This window comes from Heloderma suspectum, chromosome 5 (assembly GCF_057233095.1).
Source record: "Heloderma suspectum isolate Gila_16-S chromosome 5, 16-S_ref, whole genome shotgun sequence".
NCBI lineage: Eukaryota > Metazoa > Chordata > Lepidosauria > Squamata > Helodermatidae > Heloderma > Heloderma suspectum.
This window is the reverse complement of record NC_139462.1, coordinates 147,219,708-147,244,939: the sequence shown is the minus strand read 5'-3', so window position 1 is coordinate 147,244,939 and position 25,232 is coordinate 147,219,708. Positions and strand designations below refer to the sequence as shown.

At 44.3% G+C, this 25,232-nt stretch overlaps 1 protein-coding gene across 1 annotated transcript in view; it reads left to right on the top strand.

Moving 5' to 3' along the window:
* Positions 1-25,232, top strand: part of CNTNAP2 (contactin associated protein 2) — a 2,014,778-nt gene that overhangs the window by 794,872 nt on the left and 1,194,674 nt on the right. The window contains exon 3 of the mRNA XM_084857751.1: positions 17,278-17,471. Coding sequence (XP_084713877.1) covers positions 17,278-17,471 — 194 coding nt within the window. The remainder of the gene's footprint in view (positions 1-17,277; positions 17,472-25,232) is intronic.

Sequence of the window (25,232 nt, the reverse complement as noted above, 5' to 3'; positions counted from 1 at the left end):
GCATACTAAAAGTCTTGTCTGGAAGCTCCCTCAGTTGTCTGTGGAAAGCCTCATTTTAATACTCTCAGGACAAACAACAAACCATTGTCTATAGAGGAAATAGTGCAAAGTTTTTTAAGAAAAATAAAAACCAAAGTGAGGCGATGGGTTATTACTAATGTATTTCTTGAATTAATGGTTTGGGACAGAGCTCAACCGTGTTGAATTCTCCAGCTTCTAGAGCAGGGGTGCAGAACTACTTTCAGCCAGAGGACTAAATTCCATTTAAGAGAAGTTTGTGGGGGGCATATTCCAGTAGTGCATGGGGCCAAAGGCAAAAGGGCCAAGTCAAAAATAGCAGCATATTTGAGCCTGAAGCTGTTCCTGCCAGTAACTAAGCCTTAGGAGAGGCATTTCGACCTTTTAGAATGGGGGGAAAAACTGAATAAAAGCGTGGATACTACCAAATGATAGGTGGTTGGGAGAAAGGTAGTGGGGCCAGGCAAAAGGGCCGAGACTATTCAGGGAACCCTGGAAGGGCAGATTTGGTTCTGGGCCTGAGGTTCTGCATCCCTGTTCTAGAGTTTACTCTGTTCTGTACACTGTTCACATTTCTATCTTCTTCTCCCTCTCCCTCTTCCTCTTCCTCTTCCTCTTTCTCTTTTCCCCCTTCCCCTTCCCCTTCCCCTTCCCCCCCCACTCCTCCTCCTCCTCGTAAAGTGAAGCTTGCATACATTATCCCAATCAGTGGAGGCTGGTGGCTCCAATGTCAATGGGGCAGTAAATCTACTTCATGTTTCAGTCAGAAGCAGACAGAACTCTAAAGGAGCTATCCAAGGTGCTTCCTTTAGAGTTCTCACTGGTTCTGACTGAAACCCAGAGTGGATTCACTGCCCCACTGACATTGGAGCCACCAGCCTCCACTAATCCCAATTAATCCTTGCAACAAGTCTAGATGGTCACATCTCAAAAGCAAGGCAACCCAGTGAGTTTCATTGCTAGTTGGGAATTCAAACCCAAGTCCACTGCCTTATCTATTATATACTGGCACTCTGTTTAAGAGGAGGCACAGGGGATCTAATCCAGATCATCAAATCCTCCCTACCCCTCTCCCGGCCATGCTAAGGTCTCAATCCAGATCAGCCTACTCTAGAGTAAAATTGAAATATAAGTAGCTGCCAGATAGCGATTTAAAATATTGTCTGTTTTGGTCCTTAACCATCATGGAATAAGAGGATAATGGTTCCTCTTATGGACTGGGAACTGGTCAAAGAACAGGATGCAGAAAGGCCAAACACACCTACTGTCTCTGCTAGGTCTTGTGATATGGGAAGCAGTTGGAAGAAGGCATTCAAATGAATCTACCCTTGACCAAAGACAGCTAAGACAACTCAGTTTTCTTCTTCTTCAGCCTCTGCTTAGATGCACTGGAAGATAACTCTCTCTCACGCACGCACGCACGCACACGGATATGCCAATCAGCGGAACTTGGAATTCCATCTCGAAGGTCATTTTGACTCCAGTCCATATCAGATTGCAAGATTTTTCTTTTCTTTTCAAACGAAAATTCATGCATATTTTTGTTCATGTATTCCCAAAGGTATGCATCAATTGTGCACATCTATGAAATGTACACATCCTTCTCCCATTGACTAAACTGTATGTGTGAGCATTTTTCAAAAGTGCACATTTTCTCATTCACGTTTTTTTTTTTTTAAAAGCGTGCATGCTGTTGAGCACATTGTGAGGGGTGGGGGGAATTGCAAGCTCAGAAATTTATTTATTTATTTATTTATTTATTTATTATTTAGGGGTGTTTTTACCCCACTCTTCAGCTGAAAAAGGCTCCCAGGGTAGCTTACAAAGATGACTATTAAGACAGTGCCTGCCCTCGGGCTTACAATCTACAAGAGGAAAAGGGAGAGGGAGGGAGGAGGGGAAGGAAAGCAAATACACCAATGACCGGTGTATAGGGACCAGGTTGTTCTCCCCCCTGTGATGATGTTCATCCTGGGAGGCAGGAGGTGCAGCCCCCAGCGGCCCTCAGTTCTCTAGCTGACGGATGAGGCCAGAGTTGGCAGACCCAGAGAACTCTCAGTTGGAGCTGTGTGTTCTTTCTAGCAGGGAGGGGAGGAGTGAGCTCCCTGCAGCTCCTCCTCTCTGGTTGATGTACAGGACCAGGTTGGTCTCCTCCCTGTGATGAAAGGTACAGATTTTGACCGTGGACTCGGAGTCCATGTTCAGTCCCAAAGGTGTGAGCTGAGTAAATCCTGATCTAAAATTAACTGAAATGAATTTCTCACTGCCAGACCCCCGGCCTTTTCCACAACTCAGAAAAGCCCTCTTGCCTAAAAAGCCCAAAGGTTGCATGCCAGCAAGCTTCTTGATAGAGACATTGCATGCGGCGTTTCAAAGCTCGTGCAGGGGGATAGCTGAAATTCCCTTCTGATGCGATTGTCAATGAGCGTGTTTGTGTGTGTGCATGTTTTCATTTGTAACTGGAAGCCGAGCAGATGGCAAAGGCATAGCTCACTGTGATGTGTCAGTTAAAATAACCAAAGCTACTAAATGCTTGTTTGCCAGTGGGGACTCTTTCTAGGGAGGCATTGCCTTCTCGGTTTTGAATACAGTTCCTCCAAATGCTGCCGATTGGCTCTGCGAGCATGTTTATCTCACATTCGCTATCAGCTATTGCCACCCTCTGCTCTTAGTCATTAGGGCAGATGGATCATTGATTTGGCATTGAGCTCCATCAAGGAGGCTGGCAAAGCAATGAGCACTGAGAAAGATGCACCATACCGTGGGGATTCATCCTTACTGGACTCACTGTAAGGCTGATCTAATGGGAACGTTGCAGTTTTTGATAATAGCATTGCTCTGATTCTCTTCTCCCCCCCTTTTTAAAATAAATGCATATAGTCCCAGAGTAAGTAAGACAGGTAATACAATATTGATATAGAATACTTTATCTGAAGGGCATGTAGCTTATGGATGTTAAATTAAAATGAAGTTAAGTTATAAAATTCAGTCATTCTGTTTTATGTCCCTGGTTACTAGTATTCTTTAAGGTCAGTAAAGATTCAGACTTTATCAATGAAAGGTGTAGTAGAATCAGGAGGGACTGGCTGGGTTTAACATTTAATTTCCAGTCCTTACACTCACCTTAACTTGAAAACAAAAAGAGATTCAGGGCACAATCCTATGGGGATAGTCGGCCGCCTCTGAACTCAGAGGAAACCAACTATCCAATACAGGGCGGGCGGAGCATGGAGGGAATTTTCTCCTCCGCACTCCGGCTACCCTGCATTTGTGGCTTGATGGCTGATTTTGGCTGTCTAGCTGCAGAAGCTTGGAGCAGGGGTGGGGAAGCTGGACAGTACATAGAAAGCATCATACCAATGCTTCTGCCATCTCCGCCCCTCCCCACCCCCAGGAACACCCTCTTTTTTCTCTACTCGACGGCGCTCTTCCGAGCTCAGAGCCGGGGATGAACTGCGCCACCGATGAGGCAGCGACGGAGGGGGCAGGCAGGTGGTTTTCTAGGAAACAACCTCAGAGCATGGGCTCTGAGGTCGGTTCCCAAAAGAAGAAAAATCCTATAGCCATGTAGCTGCTGTCTAGCGGCCATAGGATTGCACCCTTAGAGACATGCAGTAGGAAAATGTTAATGCTGAGGCTTGAGCTGAAAGGCGAGGGGGGACTTTGTCAAAAGAAGTGTCACTTAAGAAACTGTTTGTCCAATCAGAAGGAAAGCAGGAAGCAGCAAATTAGCTTCATGACATTGTTACTTAGACAAATCTGATTGGTCGTATCATGTGGCATCACAGCTGGTCATGGATATAAGCGGGGGTGTGCTAACCTTTCTGGAAGCGCAATGTGATAAGCATGATATTTGGGCTTCAGGGGGGGATGATGTGGTATCGGAGAGCAAGGGAGTCACTTGCAGTATGTAGGGAGGAAGCACTTGCTTTACTAAATGTGCAAGCGCTTGCTGATGTTGCTGTCTGCTTCTCCTTGCGCACCTTTCAGGTTGGCTGTTTGTGGGCCAAAACAGACATTACGTTAAACCTGAATCTAACAGCTATGGGGGGGGGGGTTCCCTACATTTTTACTCTAGAGTAGGTGCAGGGGGCCTATTCTGGATCAGGACCCCAGTTTGGGAGGGGCTTTTAAGATCTAGATTGGGGATCATGTTCCTACTCTAAAGTAAAAAGAAAAGAAAAGAAAAAGACATAGCTACTGCATACAGACTGAAGCATACATCATGTTCCTACTCTCTTTTGGCCCCCAGAAGGGACTCTGGGGCACTTCTCGGAGTTAGTCTACACACGCAGCAATACTGCATGGTGTAGCTTGCCCTCAGCTGTATCACTTCAGACTGTAGGTTTCTGTTTATCTGGAACAATCCCTACTTTCTGGTATTCATAGTCCCTACTAAACCACCATCCTCGTTTTGCTTGGGAGGGGGCATAGAATCATAGAATAGTAGGGTTAGAAGGGGCCTATAAGACCATCAAGTCCAATCCCCAATTTATTACAAGTACAAAACTAGTCTCTGAGGAACTCAAGGTTGAATACTCCATTAAGAAAAAATAAGTCCCCTGCATGCAGAAATCCATTATTTCAGGGACAGTGGGCTTTAGCCAGTTTGCTATGGGCAACCGGGGTGGGGAGGGGAATTATTGTTTAATGAAGTATATATATGTTCGTGGCATTGCACTTGAATGAAGAAAGGATGTAAAATTAAACAAGCAAACAAACCCAAACAAAGCTAATGTAGGCTCCTGTGAGGAATGGATCCCATAAAGAAAATTCTTTGGTTAATCTAGCTGTTCCATCAACTTATCCCAAGGGTGTCTACCTGATGAAAGAACTGTCCTTAATCCTCAGATCAATATAGGTTACACATTTCACAAGGCAAATGAACCAAGTAATCAACTTGCCTAAATTACACTGCTTGAAAGATCAAACAGTACCAAGGAACTTTCCATTGATCTCCTTAGTGAATATCTAGCAAAGGTGTGACATCTGCCTTCCCTTTGGTGCTGGTCACTGTTCTCTTCACACACTGCCAGATTCAGCAATATCATATACGGACTGACCCTCTTCCATTTTCTGCCTGTTACTGTTCTTTCCTAATAAAAAAATGTACTTTCTGTTCCCCCTGGATTGAAGTTTCAAGGGACAAAAATGTCTTGTGATACCTAAAAAATATATTGATTAATGAAATATTTAATATATTTATATGCTTCCCTTTCTCTAAGAAGCTTCCAATGGTGCACTTGGGGGTCATCCATTTTTTCTTGTAACAACATGTGAGGTAGATTAGGTTAAGATAAAGTGATCGACCAAACCCATCCCAAGATTCAAGATGCATCATAGGTGAACAGGGAGTTAAATGAGGTTTTCCATAGTCCAGGTCTAACACTGTGTCCATTACACCAGATGGTATCCTTGGTAAAGTAGAAGCCATAAAATATTCTCATGGCTTCTACCTCATTAGGAGTATTAGCCAATGCTGTTGGTGAAGAAGTAGGATATCGCTTCCTCCTTTGGATTATTGCGACAGTGTAGGAATTTATGAAAAATTCACTGCAGTTCATTTTTACCCAGTTCTCATCTCCGAGAACTAGGGAGGTCAATGAAATCTGAAAAAGATTCAAATGGCTTCAGAGATCTATGAATCTGACCTGTAGATTCTGCAGCTGAATGGCCTTTTCCAAGTCACCTGGATTCCACAGACTTGTGGACCATTTTTTAAAAAAATTCAGAATTGTATGCAAATGTGAGGGTTGAGTCCCAGCCCTTTCAGATGTCTGACAGCTCTGATTCTGAGTCAGAGTTAGAAGTGCTAGATCAAAGCCTGGGGGAGGGACCCTCCCTAAAGCACCTAGACACTGGGAGAGATTCCTCCTAAGGCCTTGACCAACAGATGTCCCAGGCTGAGTCCCTGCCTCCTCCCTCCACTATGAGAACTCAAGTTTCCAAGGAGGAAGAAGAAGAGGGGAATGACTTGAGAGACGCTAGTGCACATTGCAAAACTAAGCAGGAAAAGTTAGGGACAGGGCTCAGATGCTCCACCCAGATAGCCACTCTTGGAAGCCAACATAGGAGGGAGCCACCGTTAGGGAGGGGCATCACTGCAAAGTGCAAAGCAAGCTTAGCCATGAGGTTCATACGCAATCTGCCGGCAACTTCTCTACCTTCTGGTTCGTCTCCTCTGCCTAGAGATTTTTGATTAGTTGTTTAGGACCTGAAGCAGTCTGTGAGTTTTCTTTGAATCTGCATTTGTAGAGAGGCTAGTCTCTAGCAAAATAAACTTGTATTAGCCTAAAGCTTTGTCTATTGTAATGTTGATTGCAAAGGGAAAAGACAACCCATTTCTGACAGCAAATTTAGTCTTACAAAAATTGCTAGAAAATACACTAATATATATGTCATTTTAAAAAAACACACACAATATTTTATATATCTCTGATCTCTCTTTAGAGTCTGCTGTGTAGCAGTCTTTTTGTGTGTGTCCTCTGCTCATTGATTATACACTGAGCTAAGAAAAATGTGCAAAATATTACATGCCAAGAATACTTCCATAAATTGGAGCAGATGTTTTTGCATACTTTTACAAAGGTGGGGAAAGAATCTGATTCTGTGGATGAGTGGACAGCAGAATGAAAGGCACTTGTCAATCTGCAGAACACACACAAAATGGATTAAACAACATTCATACATCCCAAACCCAGAACCAAAAGTGGACCTGAGCTTGAAATTCAATTCAAAGAACAACAACAAAAATGTGTTCGAAAACTCAATACATTTGAGAAATTCAGTTGAAAAATGCATACTTTTGAAAAATGTGCACAAGCACACTTTATTTTATTTATTTATTTGCAACATTTGTATACGGCTCCACATCTAAAACAGATTCCGGAGCGGTGAACATAAAAGGTAAAATATTAACGAAAGATAAAAAGAATTAAAACACCATATTAAAATTGTTCTTTTAAAAACAGAATACCAATAAAAACTGTGGCTGGTCAGTTAAGAAATGCTTCCTGGAAAAGAGGTGTTTTCAGGAGGAGCTGGAAGCAGCACAGTGTTGACACCTTCCTTACCTCCAGGGGCAGGGTGTTCCAAGAAAGGGGGCCACCACCCTGAAGGCTCTTCTCCTGGGTGGCTCCAATTGGAACATAGGTCCATGCTTTAATTGATGAGAGAAAAATGTATACATAGGCCCTATTCAGAGGCACACTGGGGAAGGGTGGTCCGGCTAACCATGGTGCATGGTGGTTACCGCTAACCACTGCATGTGCTACTGCCACACATGCAGGTAACCATGTTCTGCAACATGGTTAGACTAACCATTCTCTAACCACCCTCTCTCCTGCAGGAACCTGCAGTCCTCTGGATGGGCAGCCATGCATCCCAGCAGCCTTTGCTCCATTGGTCATTTTGGTGATTGGTGTTGGCAACCATTTTGGTACTACTGGCCATTTGGTGCTTGGTGCTGCCAGCCATATTCGTGCTTGGCAGTTCAGCACCCTGCTGCCCCCTGTGCCATGGCAGACAGCCCCCAGTCACCTCCCGCAGCATGGACTCACATGGTCTAAGATCCATCTTTCCTGTTCCCAAGGCCTGAAATTGCTGCTCACCACTGTAATCCGCTGCCCCAATGCACAGCACATCCCAGAGTCCCCTTCAGGCCAAACAGACGTGGGCAGCCATCAGGAAACAGCTTCTGTTGCTTCTACCAACCATTTATGCTACTACAGGTGCAGTTCCAGAGTCCATGCTGCCTCTGCAGTCGCATTGTAACAGGAGCCATCACACATGGTGGTGCCTGGCTGTGCCCATTAGGAATGTATGAATTGTGTACCTTCAGTGCCTCTTGGCTTCTGCAGTTTGCAGCCAGTACTCCGTTCTGCCGTTCACAAGCCCCCCGGAGTTCTCCTCTTTTTTTTCTGCTCCAAAAATTACAAAGATAAATCCGTACTGAAAACCGTAATTCTGGTGCCCAGCTGTCTCCTTGAGTCTGCATAACTTCCGTAAGAATCACTATTTTTTGTAAATGTTTACGTATTTTTTTAAAAATTGAAATCCTCCATTTACTTTCAGCCCAAACACTTCCTCTTCCTAGGGGCTTCCCAAAAGAAGGCTGTCTTAGGTGTGCCTCAGCAATGAACTCTTTGTTTAAAGCAACACTGTTTTAAAGAAAGAAAAAGCCTTTTAAAATGGCCATTCTGGTCCTGGAGCAGCATGGTCATTTTAAAAGGTTTTTTTTTCTCTTTAAAACAGCTTTGCTTTAAACAAAGAGTTCATCGCTCAGGCACACCTAAGTAGGGATGGTGGAGAATTCCGCCATGGAGTCCAGTGAGGCCAGATTCCAAAGAATTAGGTGCGCCCGGAGTCCGTGGCGGAATGGAGCAATCCCCCCCACCACCCTGCGAAGGCTGCACAGACCAGATCCTACCTGCATCCAGCGGGTCCGGATCCGGCCGCTGCTGGCCGCCATCCAGGCTGCAGCTGCGAATGGTGTCCTGCGTAGCGGACGCCATTGGCGTGCCTCCCTTTGGCTGTGATAAGCTACGTAAATCCTTGCATAGCCTATCACGGCAAAGCAGGGACACAAATGGCATCCTCTACACGGGATGCCATTTGTGGCCACAGCCCGGCCACAGCCAGAAGTCAGGCTGCGGCAGGTGGCCCCAGCCGGCGACTCCACAGACTTGCGGCGGAGTGGAGCCGGCCTGGGAGGATTCTAGGGGGCAGGAACGGATTGCCTCCCCCCCCGGCAGACCCCCCGCAGACTCAGGTAAGTGGGGTTTACACCTCTACACCTAAGACAGCCTTCTTTTGGGAAGTCCCTAGGAAGAGGAAGTGTTTTGGCTGAAAGTAAATGGAGACGGAGGATTTCAATTTTAAAAGAACACCCACAAACAAGGTGGTAAGCACAATTAATTTTTTTAAAAAACTTACATATTTATTATTGGAATATAGTGCCCATAGCATGCTCATAGTGGCAGTGGGTCAGGGCACAAGCAGCCATGAGCCACAGCTCTATGCTTGCTTCTCTGTTGGTGTGCAGTGGGCTGTTGCCAGGGGTGACATATCAGTGGGCTCATGGCAGCCACATCATTTGCTGCTAGGCAGATCTCAACCATAGAGATCTGCCACTCAGGCATGAGCAGCTACTCCTTTTGAGGCCACTCTTGCCATGGAGCTCTATGGTAGCAGTTTGTTAACCACAGAGGTTGTTCAAACATCATGCTAAGCCATGGTAGAGCTTACTAACCATCTTGCAGTAAGTGGTTAGTGAGCATGGTTAGTCAGTGGTTAATAAACCACCACAGTTGGGGAAAAATGCCATTTGGACATCACGCTAAGCCATCATGGTTAGCTCAAAAATGCTAGCCATCATGGCTTAGCATGATGTCTGAACAGGCCCAGTGTGAAAGTGTTCCCAAATGATCTGTACGTTTGAAAAAAAAAGGCAAACAAGGCAAACAAAAGGCAAACAAAATGCATGCATTTTGGTGTGAAGAGAAATAAACCTCACAATCTGATATGGACATGAGTTAGAATGAGATTTGAGATGAAATTTGGAGAACTTTGATGAATTCACACATCCGTATCTCAGCCACATTCGTTCATATCCACAAACATAAACTTTACAGTTTCCCACGATTTGTATGGAGCATGCATGACATTCTTTTGAGAATATAGAATTTCATTGATGTATGTCGTGTATTTTTATTTCATTTATTTACTGCACTTCTACCACCCTTCCTACAGGGAGCTCGTAGAGCAAGGTAATCTCATTTTAGCCACACAACAAGGCTGTGAGGTAGGCTGGGCTGAAAGTAGGGATGTACGAATCCCACTTACCAGTCTGCTGCCGGGGTCCACTGGGGGGGGGGAGGCGATCCGTCCCTCCCCCCCCAGAATCCCCCCTAGAATCCTCCCCAGCCAGCTCTGCTTTGCAGCAAGGCCGCAGAGCTGCCAGCTGGCTGCAGCCGGACTTCTGGCCACTGCCAGGCTGCTGTGGCTGCAAATGACAGCCGTCATAGCAGCCCCCATTTGCATGCCTGCATTAGGCCATGATAGGCTACATAAGTATCTATGTAACAGTCTCCATTTGAGTGCCTGCTTTTCACCAGAAGAAGACCTGGAGCTGCTGCTGCAGCCACCACCATCAGGTAGGTCTGTCCGGGGGGGATTTTGGGGGGTGGCGGGGGGGGGAGTCCATTCCACCACGGACTCCACGGGGCCGGATTCTAAAGAATCCAGCCTCACTGGAGTCCATGGCGGATTTCTCCAGCATCCCTAGCTGAAAGTCAGTAATTTCCCCCAGTTTGCCCTATAAGCTTCATGGCTGAAAGAAGAATGAAACCAAGCTTCCCCACACTTTTGTTGTGCTTTATAAATCACTAGGAGGAGTGAGGTAAGTCTATGAACTTTTTTTTTTCTTTTTGTAATTTCAAAAGTAAATTGCCTATCATTTGTGCATGTTTGTCCAATAAAGAGTTTTTCTTCCACCATTCAAATGCACAGAAAAAAACTACTAGAGAAAAAACTCCTTTTGTTGGATGAATGATATACAGGCCTTTCTGTGAGAATGCGTATGTCTTTGCCAAGTTACCAATTTATTGTGTATGTTTAATTTTCTTTCTAAAAAAACAGACTATTTGCAAAACTACCAGCTTATCTGTTTTATAACGCTCTATAATGACTCATGTTCATGAGAGATTTAGCTCTTCATATTCTGAGCTCCCAAGAAGCCAAACCAAAACAATGTCAAGTTTGTTCTGGAGAGAGAGCTATCTACAGATTTTGGTACCAAAAGATTAAAAAAACTAGGCTTTCTGTGACCAATATAGTAAGTAATCGATTGCCTCTGGTGAGGTTTTCTAGTGAGCACGTATAGGTGAATGGACAGGTTTCTCCATGAGTCAGCATGGACTGCTGGAATCTCAGACACGTTTGCTTAGCTGAATGGTCTTTTGCCACCTAGCAAATATACTTCAGTTTAGGTATTCCACTTGTATACCTGTGTGTATATAGATTAAAAGTAATGATAAGTCACAGCCTTAGGGCGCAATCCTATGGGGATAGACGGCCACCTCCGAACTCAGAGGCAACCGCCTATCCAACGCAGGGCAGGAGAAGCATGGAGGGGATCGTCCCCTCCATGCTTCTCCTGCCCTGCATTTGTGGCTAGACAGTTGCTGGAAGGCAGAGTGGGGGAAGTGGCTGCCAGATGACACATAGGATGTGTTGTACTGGCATTTCTGCCTTCCCCACCCCAGAACACCCCCCGGAATGCCCCGTTTTGGCCACTCCACACTCCTCTTCCAAGCATGGGGCAGTTCCGTTCTGCCTGTAAGGCAGTGTGGAAAGTGGGGAAGGTCAGTTCCCAGAAACCTATATATCATATGGCCATCTAGCCACTGACTAGCAGCCATAGGATTGCTCCCTCCGCATATTGTAGTTATTGTAGCATGCAGTTTTATGACCTTATGAATGTTAAACCTTATCAGAAATGGAATACAGTACACCCTACACTAAGGCTGCAGTTATAGGAGGTAAATCCCACTGAATTAACTGGGACTTGCTTCTTAGTAAGCATGCTTAATATTGCACTGCACAGTACATACTCTAGAGCTGTGCACAGAAGGCCTCTCAAAGTTCTCTACCTTGTTGTGGGCAGAGAAATTTGGGAGACAATTTCACTGAATTTCTCCAGAGGAAGGAGAAATTCTCAGCAGTTTCTCACAAGTAGGGCTCCCCATTGGCAGGGCTTGTAGCACAGCTTCTTTCTTTTTGGGTAACAGTGTTCCTGCTGCAACAGCATCAACTATGTTGGCAAGCTGGCCCCGATTTCGCATCCACCACAATGCACGTGTGTGGGGCAAGGGCAGTGTTGTGTCAAGCTCCATGGATGAGGTGGAGTTAGTGCTTTGCCAAAATCTGTCTTCCAATGTCCTGAAACGTTTCTTCCCCCATGAAAGGGGCTTCCATTGTTCTGCCTCATTCTCAGGACGGTCTATAATTTAGAATGAATTTCTCTTGGTGGTGTTTTTGGGCCTGCATTTCCTAATCTGAAAAACCCCTAAGGGAAGAATTAGCTCATGATGCCTTCCACTGGGCTTCAGCTGAAATGTGGGAGGCCAAGGAAACTACAGGCTGCCAAAGAGATGATTGTACAATGGAAGATAAGACACTTCACTTGTGTTCACTCCTCAGCCACTTCCTAAGTAAGGTAAGCCCAGGAAACCCAGCCCCAACCCTTGAGAATGTCTCTGAAATTTATTCAGCATTGAATTTCTTTTTGAAAGCTATTTCTCTTCTATCAAATTGAATGAGAACGGTTGAAAAAGATGTGGCAGAAATGTTCAGCACAGCACTAACATATACCTTTTAAAAAGGGCACTGCTCTACTCACTTTGGAGAGATTGCATATGCTCTGCATTGTGGTCGGTACACCTATGTGTCCTGTTCTCTTAATATATTGCTGCCTTGTGTGAGTAAATATAATATAGGCATTCTTAGGCTGCAGTCCTATGAATGCTTATTGAGAAATCACTCCCATTGAACACATTGGAATTTACTTCTGAATAAACATGGGACTGTTGCTTTCAGAACTGACCCTATGTTGTTGTTTTTTAAGAAGCCTTTGTTATTTGGGGGCACAAGATTTTAATATTGTACATCCCAGCTACCATTTCCCCCCCACAACCCCTTGAGAATAACACTACGTGATGATGTACCATCACTTGACAGTGGCTTCAGGGTAAAATAGTACCAGCTATTTTTTTATTTTTTTATTTTACTTGGGGGCTTTGGGAGGGAATGGCAGCTGCCAGAAGGCTTACCACATAAGGGTCTCCTAAGGTCTTCCTATCCCAATTTTTAACCCCACCATCGGGGAGCTCACCCCCATTATGCTTTGATCCCTTCCCCGAATGCAGCCAAGCATTTCCCTTTGAGAACTTTTGGGCCAGCTCTATTCCTATATTGGTTCTGGAGTTTTAGCTGTGAATGTGATCGACTGTCTGTGTGGACCTAGGTGGGGGAAAAAATGTTCCCTGAAGTGGGGGCCAGTTTTTAGGAGAAGGAAAGGCTACTGTATATCCACATATCAAATCAAAATGGGTACAAACAGCAACCGGAAGGCAGCATTGTCTGCTAGGAGTCAGCAGAAAATAAATCTTTGAACTTCAACTCCCAGCATTCCTGACCACTGGCCATGCTGACAGGGGCTTCTGGGAGCCGAAGTCCAAAACATCTGGAGATCTACCTTCTGCCCACCCCTGTAGAGTATGATGAAATAGATGCTTTAGTATGGTTGTTTGCATGTTTTGGAGTTGAGCTTTCATGCTGAAAACCAGACAGACACAGGCATATGGTATAACTAGGACTACATTTGTGTAACCAAGATCTGAATAGAGAGATGGTGCAGGCACTAATTTGATTTCTAATTGCAGACACCTAGCCTGTAAGATTATGAGACAAGTCCATCCTGGTCCTGGAGAATGTTGACACTGTGATCACTGATGCTCAGGACCCCACTGTCCAGGTGTAGGGAGGTCTTCCCATGTCACCCCCACCCCTCCCCAGTGCCTCAAGACTCCCAAGTGTGTGAGCTGAGTTAGCCTCAAAGGCACTTCTTTTCTAACGGGGGGGCCCCCAGTCTCACAGCCTTTATCATAAAGGTGTCTCTGGGCACTCACAAATCCTAAACCCTGCCTGAATTTTCCCACACCGACCTGCCAACCTAACATCAAATGTGACCAAATCAACATAGAACATGGCAATGCCAAGATACAACCAACCACATTCTTCCAATGTAGAGTAGGCAAAAAGACCTACCACAAACAGCCAATCCAGTAGCAGGCCAAAAATTCCTACTCAGTCCCCAAAAGGACAACCAGCAGACCCCACTAGGGATGTATCAATCAGCAAAACTCAAGCTCACTGAAATTCTCCGAATTCCATCTCCAAGCTCATACTGACTCAAGTCCTTATCAGATTGTGCTTCATGTTTTTTTAATCCATGTGTATTTTTCCAAAAGTATGCATAAACTGTATGCATTTGTGAAATGTACGCATTCTTCTCCCATAAATTAAAGCTTATTTATGCACATTTTCTAAAAGTACACTTTTTCATGTGCATTTTTCAAATATATACATGCTGTTGAACACATGGGGGGGTCTGCAAATCCCAATGCAAGTTCAGAAATGTATAGACTTTGACCTCAGATTGCGCCTGGGTTCGTGTTCAGTCTGGAAGGTGCGAACTGGGTAAAATCCTGATCAAAAATGAACTGGAACGAATATCTCATACTTCCCTACACCCCACATCGCAGGGAGGGAGTGAGCCGGAAGTCCAAAGAGGCCTACAGTGGGTCTCCTGGGCTTATATATCACCAGAGCACAGGTACACATGCAGTGTGAGGGAATGCCTCACATCACCCCATCTACAGTCTCATCCCTGCACTGAGGCAAGCCTGGCCTGGGGGAATGTCCTTCTTGTCACACTAGTAGAAGGTGACCGAAGGCTGCCCTGGATATTTCAAAGCTGTGGCAAGAGTGGAAGCATGAATAATTTGAGCTTCCTGTAGTCTAAGCAGTGTGAATGTGTGTGCACGCATATTGTGCCTGCAGGTAAATGTGCTCTCTGTCCCCACGTTAGGAGCATGTGAATCTCTCACTCAAGCTTGTCTTGGATGGGATCCAGAAGTGTGGGAAAAGGAAGCAGAAGTTGCTCATGCTTCCTCTGTCACTACTTCCTTAGAATGTCCCAAGCAGCTCCAAGAGACAGAACCCATCATATTGGCTTGCTATATAAAGATGATCAGGAGAGTTGAGTATCTGAGAAAACATTTGCTAGCCCTGTTGTGTTGGAAGTTACTTCATAACCCTACCGATAAAACAGTTGTCAAGCAGTGGGGGATGTACTCCAAGACATCCTGTGTGCTCAGCCAGCCAACATGAAAGCCATCCATTTTCATCTTTCCCTTTCCACTGATGAAAACCTTAGAAGCTTAGATATTTCAATGAATGCTATCATGCTGCAGAAAGTTGTAGATGCTGTTATTCCCTCCTGCTTAATTTGAAACTGTGCTTTAATGAGGGAACATAAAGTATCAATCAACCATCACTGGCTTGTGCCAGTCAACTGACAAGGGATGCTTTGGCTAATTTGGTAAAGCTTTGAAATGATTATACTTTAACAGTTGCTATGGGCGCATTCCTATGGCCGCTAGTCAGTGCCTAGATGGCCATAGGATAGGTCATTTTCCGGGAACCGACCCCCACCCCCTCCCACGCCACCTCGTAGCCAGTGCGGATCACCTCTGTACTCTGTGCTTGTAAAAGCAGTGGGGAGTGGTGAAAATGGGGTGTTCCCAGAGGCGGGCCAGGGCGGGGAGGTCAGAAATGCCAGTACGAGACGTTCCCCATGTCATCCAGCCACACTTCCCGTGCTCTGAGGTCCTGTGGCTAGACAGCCAAAATCAGCTGTCTAGCCATTAAAGCTAGGTGTGGGGAGCAAGGAGGAGATCCACTCCTCACCACTCCTCCTGGCCAGCATTGGATAGGTGGTCACCCCTGGGCTCAGAGGCGACCATCGATCTCGATAGGATTGCTCCCTAAGAAGATGTAATTACAATACTATACTGCCACTGGGTTCCTATTCCTGGTAGCGTATTGCATTGTGTATGTACATCTTTGAACAGGTCAATTGAACAGTGTTAATGACATTAAACTGAACATGACTTACACACACACACACGTATAAAATTTACCATAACATAATTGCAATTGTGTTTTGCCCAAAGTGAAAAGTTTGTGGAGGTTTCTACTTAGGAGAAGCTTCTGAGAAATGTGAAGGAATGATGAAAGAGGTTTGATAAGACTAGCGAATGCTCTTGAGATGGTTCCACACATGTCTGCCTGGGACTTACAGAAAACATGTCAAGCTGTGCCCCCTGAAATCAGGCAAATCCTGACATGGGGAGAACAGAGATTAGCTCTAGTATCATTAGGATGAACATCACTTAACAGGAGTTAATTTCCAAAGAAGCTGTATAAGGGCAAATCCTATAGCCTCTGGACAGCGTCTAGATGGCTATAGGATTTTTTGGTTTTTTGGAACCAAGCTCGGAGCCAGGGCTCCAAGCTCCATTCCCAGAAACTGGGCTCCCTGCCCCCTCCCCCTGCCTCATAGGCGGCACGGTTCGTCCCCGGATCTGTAGTCAGAATGACAGTGCGAAGCAGGTGGAAAGTGGGCATTCCTGGGGGCGGGGAAGGGAGGGGACTGCAGAAGCATCGTTACGATGCTTTCTATGTGCTGTCCAGCCTTCCACCCCCCCCCCACCAATGCTCCTTGACTAGACAGTGAAAGTTGGCCATCTAGCTGCAAATGCAGGGCAGCCAGAATGTGGAGGAGAGGATGCCCTCCGTGCTCCACCCTCACTGCACCGGAGAGTTGGCTGCCTCCAAGTTCAGAGGCAGCTAATCATCCCCATAGGATTGCACTCTTAGGTATTCAAGAGTGAAACATGTGTCTCTCTCTGTCTAACTCCATAGGGGCCGGAGGCTGGTGTCCATCAGACAGTGATCATTACCAATTATCATTAATTAATCATTACCAATTATCATTAATTAATCATTAATTAATCATTAATCATTAATCATTAATCATCAATTATCATCAATTATCATTAATTAATCATTAATCATTAATTATCATTAATTATCATTAATTAATCATTAATCATTAATTATCATTAATTAATCAATCATTAATCATTAATTATCATTAATTAATCATGAATCATTAATCATTAATTGATCATTACCAATTACCAGTGATCATTACCAATTATCATTACTAATTATCCTCATAGGATTGCACTCTTAGGTATTCAAGAGTTAAACATGTGTCTCTCTGTCTAACTCCATAGGGGCCAGAGGCTGGTGTCCATCGGACAGTGATCATTACCAATTATCATTAATTAATCATTACCAATTATCATTAATTAATCATTAATTAATCATTAATCATCCATTTTCATTAATTAATCATTAATTAATCATTAATCATTAATTATCATTAATTAATTATTAATTATTAATTAATCATTAATTAGTTATTAATTATTAATTAATCATTAATCATTAATAGATCATTACCAATTACCGGTGATCATTACCAATTATCATTACTAATTATCCCCATAGGATTGCACTCTTAGGTATTCAAGAGTTAAACATGTGTCTCTCTGTCTAACTCCATAGGGGCCGGAGGCTGGTGTCCATCGGACAGTGATCATTACCAATGGCTGCAAGTGGACTTTGGCAACAGGAAACAGATCAGCTCTATTGCCACCCAAGGCAGATACAGCAGCTCTGATTGGGTAACCCAGTACCGACTGCTTTACAGTGATACTGGGAGAAACTGGAAGCCATATCACCAAGATGGAAACGTTTGGGTAAGTGACTGTGTCAAATGGCACCAGGTTGTTCACCATGTGGACTATGTTCAGGGTTAACCAGCAGGATTTTTTCCTAGGCAGCTATGCAAAAACATGGATGACTGTGTTCCTGCTCTATGGAAGGCATGAGTGTTTTTGTTTTCTGAATATTCTGTGGAGGTATAATTGTCTGAGAATATTTTGTCACCTATAGTAATGGGTCAAGTCATCAAGGCTGGATGGAGATTTATATGGTATTCATGCAAATGTAGGAAAAGCTTTTAGTTTAGAAAGGTTGTGACTAAGGGGAGATGTGACAGAGGTTTATAGAATTATGCAGGGTGTGGAGAAAGTGGATAACAAGTTTTCCATCCCGTAATGCAAGAAGCCGAGTTCATCCAACTTGGCAGGAAATGGTCAAGGGGTTGGAGCACCTTCCCTGTGAGGAAAGGCTGAAGTGATTTGGGCCTTTAAGTTTAGAAAAAAGACAGCTAAGAGAAGACACCATTATATGTGGTGTAAAGCAAATACATAAGGGTGAAGTTTTCTTCTGCTTTCATTGCATAGACCTTGGGGTTATCCAGTGGAACTGCTTACCAAGAGATTCAGGACAGACAAAAGAAAATAATTTATGGAATTCACCACTACAAGCTGTGGTGATGGTGACTAGGTTAGATGGCTTTAAAAGGGGATTAGATAAGTGCATGGAGGAAAAGGCTGTCCATGACTACTGGTCATGATGGCTATATGGAACCTTCAGGCTCAGATTCACTATGCTACTACCAGGTGCTGGGGACCAATTAAGGTTGTACTGATGTGTAAAACGTATTCCATCTGTGTTTCACAGATTGTCAAGTGCCTTTTGTTCCACAGTCCGCCCATCACCAGAATTGGGGGGTCCCAAATTTGCACAAATGCGCACATGCAAAAATGCACAAATTCCCCCCAAATGTGCAAAATCCCCCAAAATGTTCTTTTTCATGCTTTAAGAATGGTTTATATTTGATACGCTATCGATGTATATTTGATACTAAGAATCAAGAATGCCTGCATGTAGAAAATGTAATCTAATACATCCAGTTTTAAGTGTTCTTTCTGCTAGTAATAACTAAGAGTATGGCAGATAGAAGAAAAAAGGTTATTACATTTCTGTAGTGAGAGTCACCTCATCTTTTACAGGACTTCTTTCCTTGGGGGACTTTCAGGGGAGTTCCAGCTTCTGCCAGTGAACAATAATTAGGACCAAAGTGTTATGCATTTCTTAAATGGAACACATAGGATGGAGATGTTCAGACTTGTTGGACCATGGCATAGCTATGCCAAAATATGCTCACATGCTCACAGCATGAAATCTTGGCATGGAACTAGGGTCTGGGTTTTCTAGAGGTAGCTGGTTGAAAACTATAGGAAACAGAATGCTGGACTAGATGGACCTTTGGTGCAGGGCTTTCCTTGTGTTGAGAAATTGATATTGAGTGAAATGTTCAGCAGCCTAAGAATCTCAGCTCTCTTTTAAGAAAGAGGAAGCAACTGGTCCCTATTCAACCATGGAGACAAGCTTGAAAGTTTGGGGAAATTTTCTAATGTTTGGTGAAATTTCCAAAGCCAATGTTGGGGATCAATTGATTTTCCAGTGGTTAGGACTGAGTCTTCAGTGCCCTGTACAACTCCATGACTCACCCCGTGACTAGAAGAAGCAGAATAAGCTAAGCAAATTGAGCTAATATATGCAGATGTGCTTACTACACCTAATTTATGCAGACAGTGCATTCAGCTTTCCATGGCACAGCATTTTGGGTTCATTAGTTTTAAAGTACAGCGTACACATTCAGCCCCATGTAGTATTTTGTAGGGCTCTCTTCTCCCTCTTCACAAACCTATGCACGGTGTTTCCTTGACATTAATGTATCTCAACCGAAATGAGAAAGTAGAGGAACAAGAAGCTCAAAAGTGCAGAGTTCAGCATTATTCGAACTAAAGCAGTTTAATATCAAATGACACAGCCAGGGGACAAAATCTGGGAAATGAAGGAATGAATATTGAAAGAACTGCAGTTTGGGAGCATGAGTGTGAGCGGGAGAGAGCAAGAATATTCTGCAGAAGTAATTTTTAACAGAGATATCAAGTAGAACAAACTGTGACAATCTACATAAAATGTTGAAATGACCCTCTTCTGTATGCATTAGGGAAACAAGTTCTATAATTACCTGCTAGGTAAGAAAAAAATCAAACATCGCACAATGAAATGAGGATGGGAAGAGTTCTTTCAAGGTGAATTTAGAGAAAGCTTTTTTGTTCCTGTAAAGTAGGTTCTTTGTCTTTACTGTCTTGTGCTTCGGGATGTGTTACATTTTCTTTGATTTTTAATAACATTAGTGAGGCTCTCCTCTCTTGTACAGTATCAGTTTCCTCTACTAACTTCACATGTACTGAAATTCTGCTTTTTCAAAAGTTCACAGAATTACACATCAGCACACTTTGTTTGGACAGCTTGACAGCAGGATGTGAAATGCACCTATCGTACATCTGTGCCCATCAGGGCCCATAGCTAGGTGTGGGCTGTGTGGGCTGGGGGGGCTGCCCCCCAATTTTCTCTTCACCCCTAAATTGTTTTACAAAAGAATACATTTTAGCACCCCGCCCCCCTCCTGCATGCTTTGCTGGTATAAAATGATACATAAATACAGGAAGGAAAGAAAAGTGTTTTCAGGGAAGCAGGTTCTGATGATGCTGATGATTTCATTTAATGATTAAAGACGAAGGCACATGTACAAATGCCATTATCAACATTTTCCCATTCTAAGGAATTGGCATACATGCACTGTTCATGCTGTTAAAACATGAAAAGGAAAAAAAAAAACTGTAGATGCTTTGCAGCAGACTCTAGCTGCTACAATGAACAAGATTTGTTTTTACTGGGGTGTGGCAGAGAATGCTCTTCTTTAACCAGGGCTGTGTGAACCCACCCCCACCCGGTATCACCAGGCACCCACTGAATCTCCGCCCCTGCTTGAGCACACACAAGCTCGGTGAGCCACCCGCACTCACTCTAGTCCCATCTGCAAGCGCCTGCCAATTTGCTGAGTTTTTATAATGAAAAAAGAGCTAATAAAAATGTGCTTATTTAAATATGCACACATTGGGGCTGGGAAAGTTTGATCTGTGCAATATAAGAGACATAATGCCTCTAATACTGCATAGATCAAGCTTTCCCTGCCCAAATTTGTGCATGTTTAAACAAGTGCATTTTTTAATTAGCTCCTTTTTCATTAAAAAAAAAAAACCTCCGCAAAATGGTGGCTGCTCATGGACGGGTCCTGGTGAGTGCAGGGAGTGTCCAGGAGAGTGCGAGCAGGGGCGGGTGAGGCTGGGCATGGTCCAGGGGTGTGGGCAGGTGGGAGCCTGACAGACTTCTGGACCCAGTTGGGCTTCTGTGCCATCCCTGTCTTTAACTTCTACTATCATCCCTGGTGCTAGGGATGTCTGTCCTTGGGAAATCCAGTTCTTTTTTGGCTCAACATTTCCATGGTTTTGCTTCTGCAAGCCAAGCTGCAGGCTGTCCCCTGAACACTGGGAAGTTTTTTACTGGGGGGGGGGGCTCTACATTTTGTGCAACTTTCTGAGCAATTTGCAGAAATTGTGGCCAAATTTGGAAAATTATGTAAAATTGGCCACAATTTGTGCAATTCCAGAACTTTCCTTTCCCCTACCCCCCAGTGTGCAAAATCCCCAGAAAATCTGCAAGCTGGCCTGACTCGCTGCAGATTGAGTTGGGCACCACAGCAGAAACCAAAACAAAGTCCAGGGGGCCGAACCTAGGAAAACCCATCGAACTCCACTCCCAAAATAGATTTCTCTGACTTCCCTACCTGGTGCACTCCAGATGTGTTGGACTGCAATGTCCATCATATCCCAGCCAGAATCACCATTGATGTCAGGGGTGTTTCTGAGTGCAGGGAGTGGGATAGCAGTTCAGATTCTGAAGGAGAACCATCAGATATGGGGGAGGTGTTTTCCCAGGCTAGTCCAGATATGAGTAGGCCTGCTTCTCAGGTTACAAACATACAGATGGCCGAGCTTGAGGGTACCTCCTCACACACACACACACACACACACACCCGTCAGAGGCAGCGAACAGGAGGTTGACCTAATAGATGCCAGGCATAGGTGCAGAGCAAAGAGAGAGAAGGCAGGGGCAGAACTTAGATGGTCTACTCGATTGGCCATGAAAAGCTGCACTTAGAGGCCTCACAGCAAGATAAGGACCTCCCCCGCCTTTAAGTTAGGCTCAGGAGACCACCTTCCTCTTCAAACGGCAGGGAACTCTCATAAATTCCATTTGAATCCCCTGAAGGCATTCCTTGTAGATGGAGAGTTCTCTGAGAATTTGCATCTGTATGACCCTGTAAAGTAATGGATTAAAAGCTGTAGACTGAAGCCTCTCGTCTGTGTATGTTTGGGCATTGAAATGAAGTGGGGGCTAAGGGAATCCTGACAATTGTAGTCCAACACATCTAGAGTGCACCAGATTGGAAGAGGCTCACTTAGTCCAAAGCAGACTGCTTTAATGGCTTTAGCAACCCTTCATTGGAAGGCTAAATTAGCACTAATGAAGGAATTTACATATATTTGTTTCCATGGATCTTCAAATTGAACACAGGGTAATGTGAACAAGTAGATGGACAAGCAAACTGTACACCTTTCCCATCAGCACAATAATGCAGCCTGACACTGGCAGCTTTTCATACCCCCCTAAAATAAGAAATGAGACAGCCAGGAAGGATTGATCATGACCGTTACTACTATGAGCAAATTAAAACATTGTAAAGTGAATTGACCACTGGCAGCTCTTAACACATGGAGTGGAAGGCCCAGAGAACAGGGTTGTTTTTTGTGTTTTGTTTTGATTTTCATTTACAGAGTCATGTAATTAGTTCTATCAATAGTTCTGCAGAAGAGGGGTAGGCAATATTTTTGGGCCTGCGGGAATATTTGGCAATTTGAGTAACTGTCCCACACACCACCACAAAATGGCTGGGAGGCCTGGCTTCTCACAAAGGCTAGTCACTATGTAGCCCAGAGGGTTTCATGGGAAATGAAGATGGCAGATGCTGGAGGTCCTCACTTTACTCTGAAGTGATCCCAGCTGCCAGTAAGAAGATATGTTAATTTTAGGGAAGGTGCAGGAGACTGAGAAGCCCCCTCCCCCCAGCCTCCTGTACCCTGCTCACCAGGCCACAGGGGCTTGCTTCTCTGCCCAACAACTGGCAGGAAGTGCTGCAGGGTTGGCCATCCCCTTACTGAGCCGCCCGCGATTGTGCACACAATCATGGCTTGGTTACTTCTGCATATTTAAAGTTGGGTCTATGGCTGCCTTAAAAGGGCAATGACTCAAGATTGCAGTGTAAATGGCCCTTTATGCCTGTAGTCTTGAGACCCTGCCCCTTTTAGGCAGCTGTAGAGTCAACTTTAAATAGGTGGAAGTAACCTGAACTGCGATTTCTACACACAATTGTGGCTTGGTAAGGGGATGGATGGCCCCACAGTGCTTTTCGGGCACTGGCCAAGCCATCCTGCAGCTCCCGTTGTGTAGCTCTCATGGGCAGGCAGCAAGCACAGCTCATCAACCATCTGAAGCAAGAGATGTGTCCATCCATCCCTAGTTAATTTAAAGAAAAAGTGGGAGGGGTGGAGCACCTTGGTGGGCACCAAGTAAAGTGTAGAGGCCATCAGTTGGCCAGCGTTACTCCTATGGAATGATTATGTGTGGCCTAAAACCTGGGAAAGGGCAATGCCCTCCTTATATAGTGTATCTGCCCAGAAGGGACATCATAATAGCCCAGTCCTTCAGTCTCTATAACTTTGATCAGAACCACTGCTTTTTCTTCCTAGGGAAGAGAAAGGACCAAAGGCAGTCAAGTCCCTGCAAACATCATCAGTATTTGAATAATAACAGATGTATTGCAAAGGTCCTGGTGTGTGTGTGTGTGTGTGTGTGTGTTGTAGTGGTTCCTGAAGACTAAAATGCCAGATAACACTTAGCCCTGGGGAAATGGATGGAAATTTGGTAGCGCGCAGGAGCAAGCCTCAGGCTAATTTGTGCCCCCTTATCCTATGTCATATACAATCTTAGGCCTGCACATACGGATATTTGTATGTCTTTATGCTTTATTATATGCTATCTTTCAACCACAAAAGTGGGTATGTGGATCTCACAGGTGGTGAGTACATGTGCATGACTGTACATCATGGGACATTGAATGTGTGGAAAGTCATGCATGGAACTCCAAAGCTCCTTTCCATGCCTACAGGCCAGATTGAAGTGTGAATTCGCTCACTGAGATATCGATCTGATCTACTCAGCTTGCAATTTGCTCTGACCTCCCTGTGCCCTTTGTAACAATGAGGAATATCTTGGGGAGTGGGGGGGGGGAGATGGTGAGAATCAGCCACCAATTTGCATCAAGAATATTTCCCTGCATTATTGAGATGTGATGAGAGCTAGAGATGTCTGTTGCTGGGAAATCCATTTCTTTTTTTCTGGCTCAGTGGAATTCCGCAGTATCTACAACTTGCTTTGTGTCTGTGAGCTGAGCTGTGGGCTGTTCCCTGAACTTCAGAAACCTTTTTGCACATTTTTTGGGGGGTACGGTTCTGCAATTTGTGCAAATTATGGCCAAATCTGTGCAAATTATGATAGAATTTGGCCAGAATTTGTGCAAATTTGGCTGTAATTTGTGCAAATTTGGCCATAATTTGTGCAAATTTGGCTGTAGTGTGTGGGAATTTTGATATAATTTGTGCAAATTGCTGAGAAATGTTCACAAATCACAGAATCTTCCAAAAATGTGCAAAATTCCCAGAAAATCCATGAACTGGCCCGAGTCGCTGCAGTTCAAGTTGGGCGCTGCAGCAGGAACTGAAATGAAGTCGGGGGGGCTGAGCTTAAGAAAACTCACTGAACTCCACCCACCCCCAAATGGATTTCTCTGACATCCCTAATCAGAACTTGAGCAGTAAGAGGGGCCGGGCATGCCTCCAGGAACCAGCAACTGCCCTTTCAAGCATTAGTGAAAAGATTGGTTTTGTTGACCAAAGTAGTCCTTGGAGTGACTGAGGTTGTGTCATCTTGCAGAACTTAGTGATGTTGGTCTTCCAGTGCATGGTAAATCCCAGCTACAAACCTTTGCTTCAATTAGGCTAGTTAAAAGAGATTACAGATTGCTATCTGACATTACCACTACATCTTACAAAAATGACAGAGTTGATAAGACAGTATTGGAGGTCAAGCATTTGTAGCTTTGGATATTTTAAGAATCTTCCATGACACTGTGGTGCTCATAAATTGGCATGATTATTGGAGAACACATTAAAAAAATATACATATGAAGAATGTCTTCAAACATATGCACAAAATGCTGAAAATTGAAATTAAATAGCAAAATATATCCAACACCCACTTTTCTTGTTGCGTTCAATTGAACGTGATTAGAACCTCTGTTTGAGTAGAAAGGGTAAGGAATGGAGGTACAGGACTGGTAGGCATGGGGATGTTGGGGTGGGACCACCATGTAGAGCGTCTGTCCCTGTCCCCACATTTTGAGCTCATGCATTCTTCGGAATGCCTGTACAGGGCTATTATGTTTTAGAAATACTTGCCAATAAACTTTTAAAAAATATTTCATAAGATTCTATAGCTCATCTTCTGCTTTTTTCATCCCCTAGAATGCAGATCTTAAATGCCAAACCTTTCCCCAGATAATGGTGTATACAGATAGT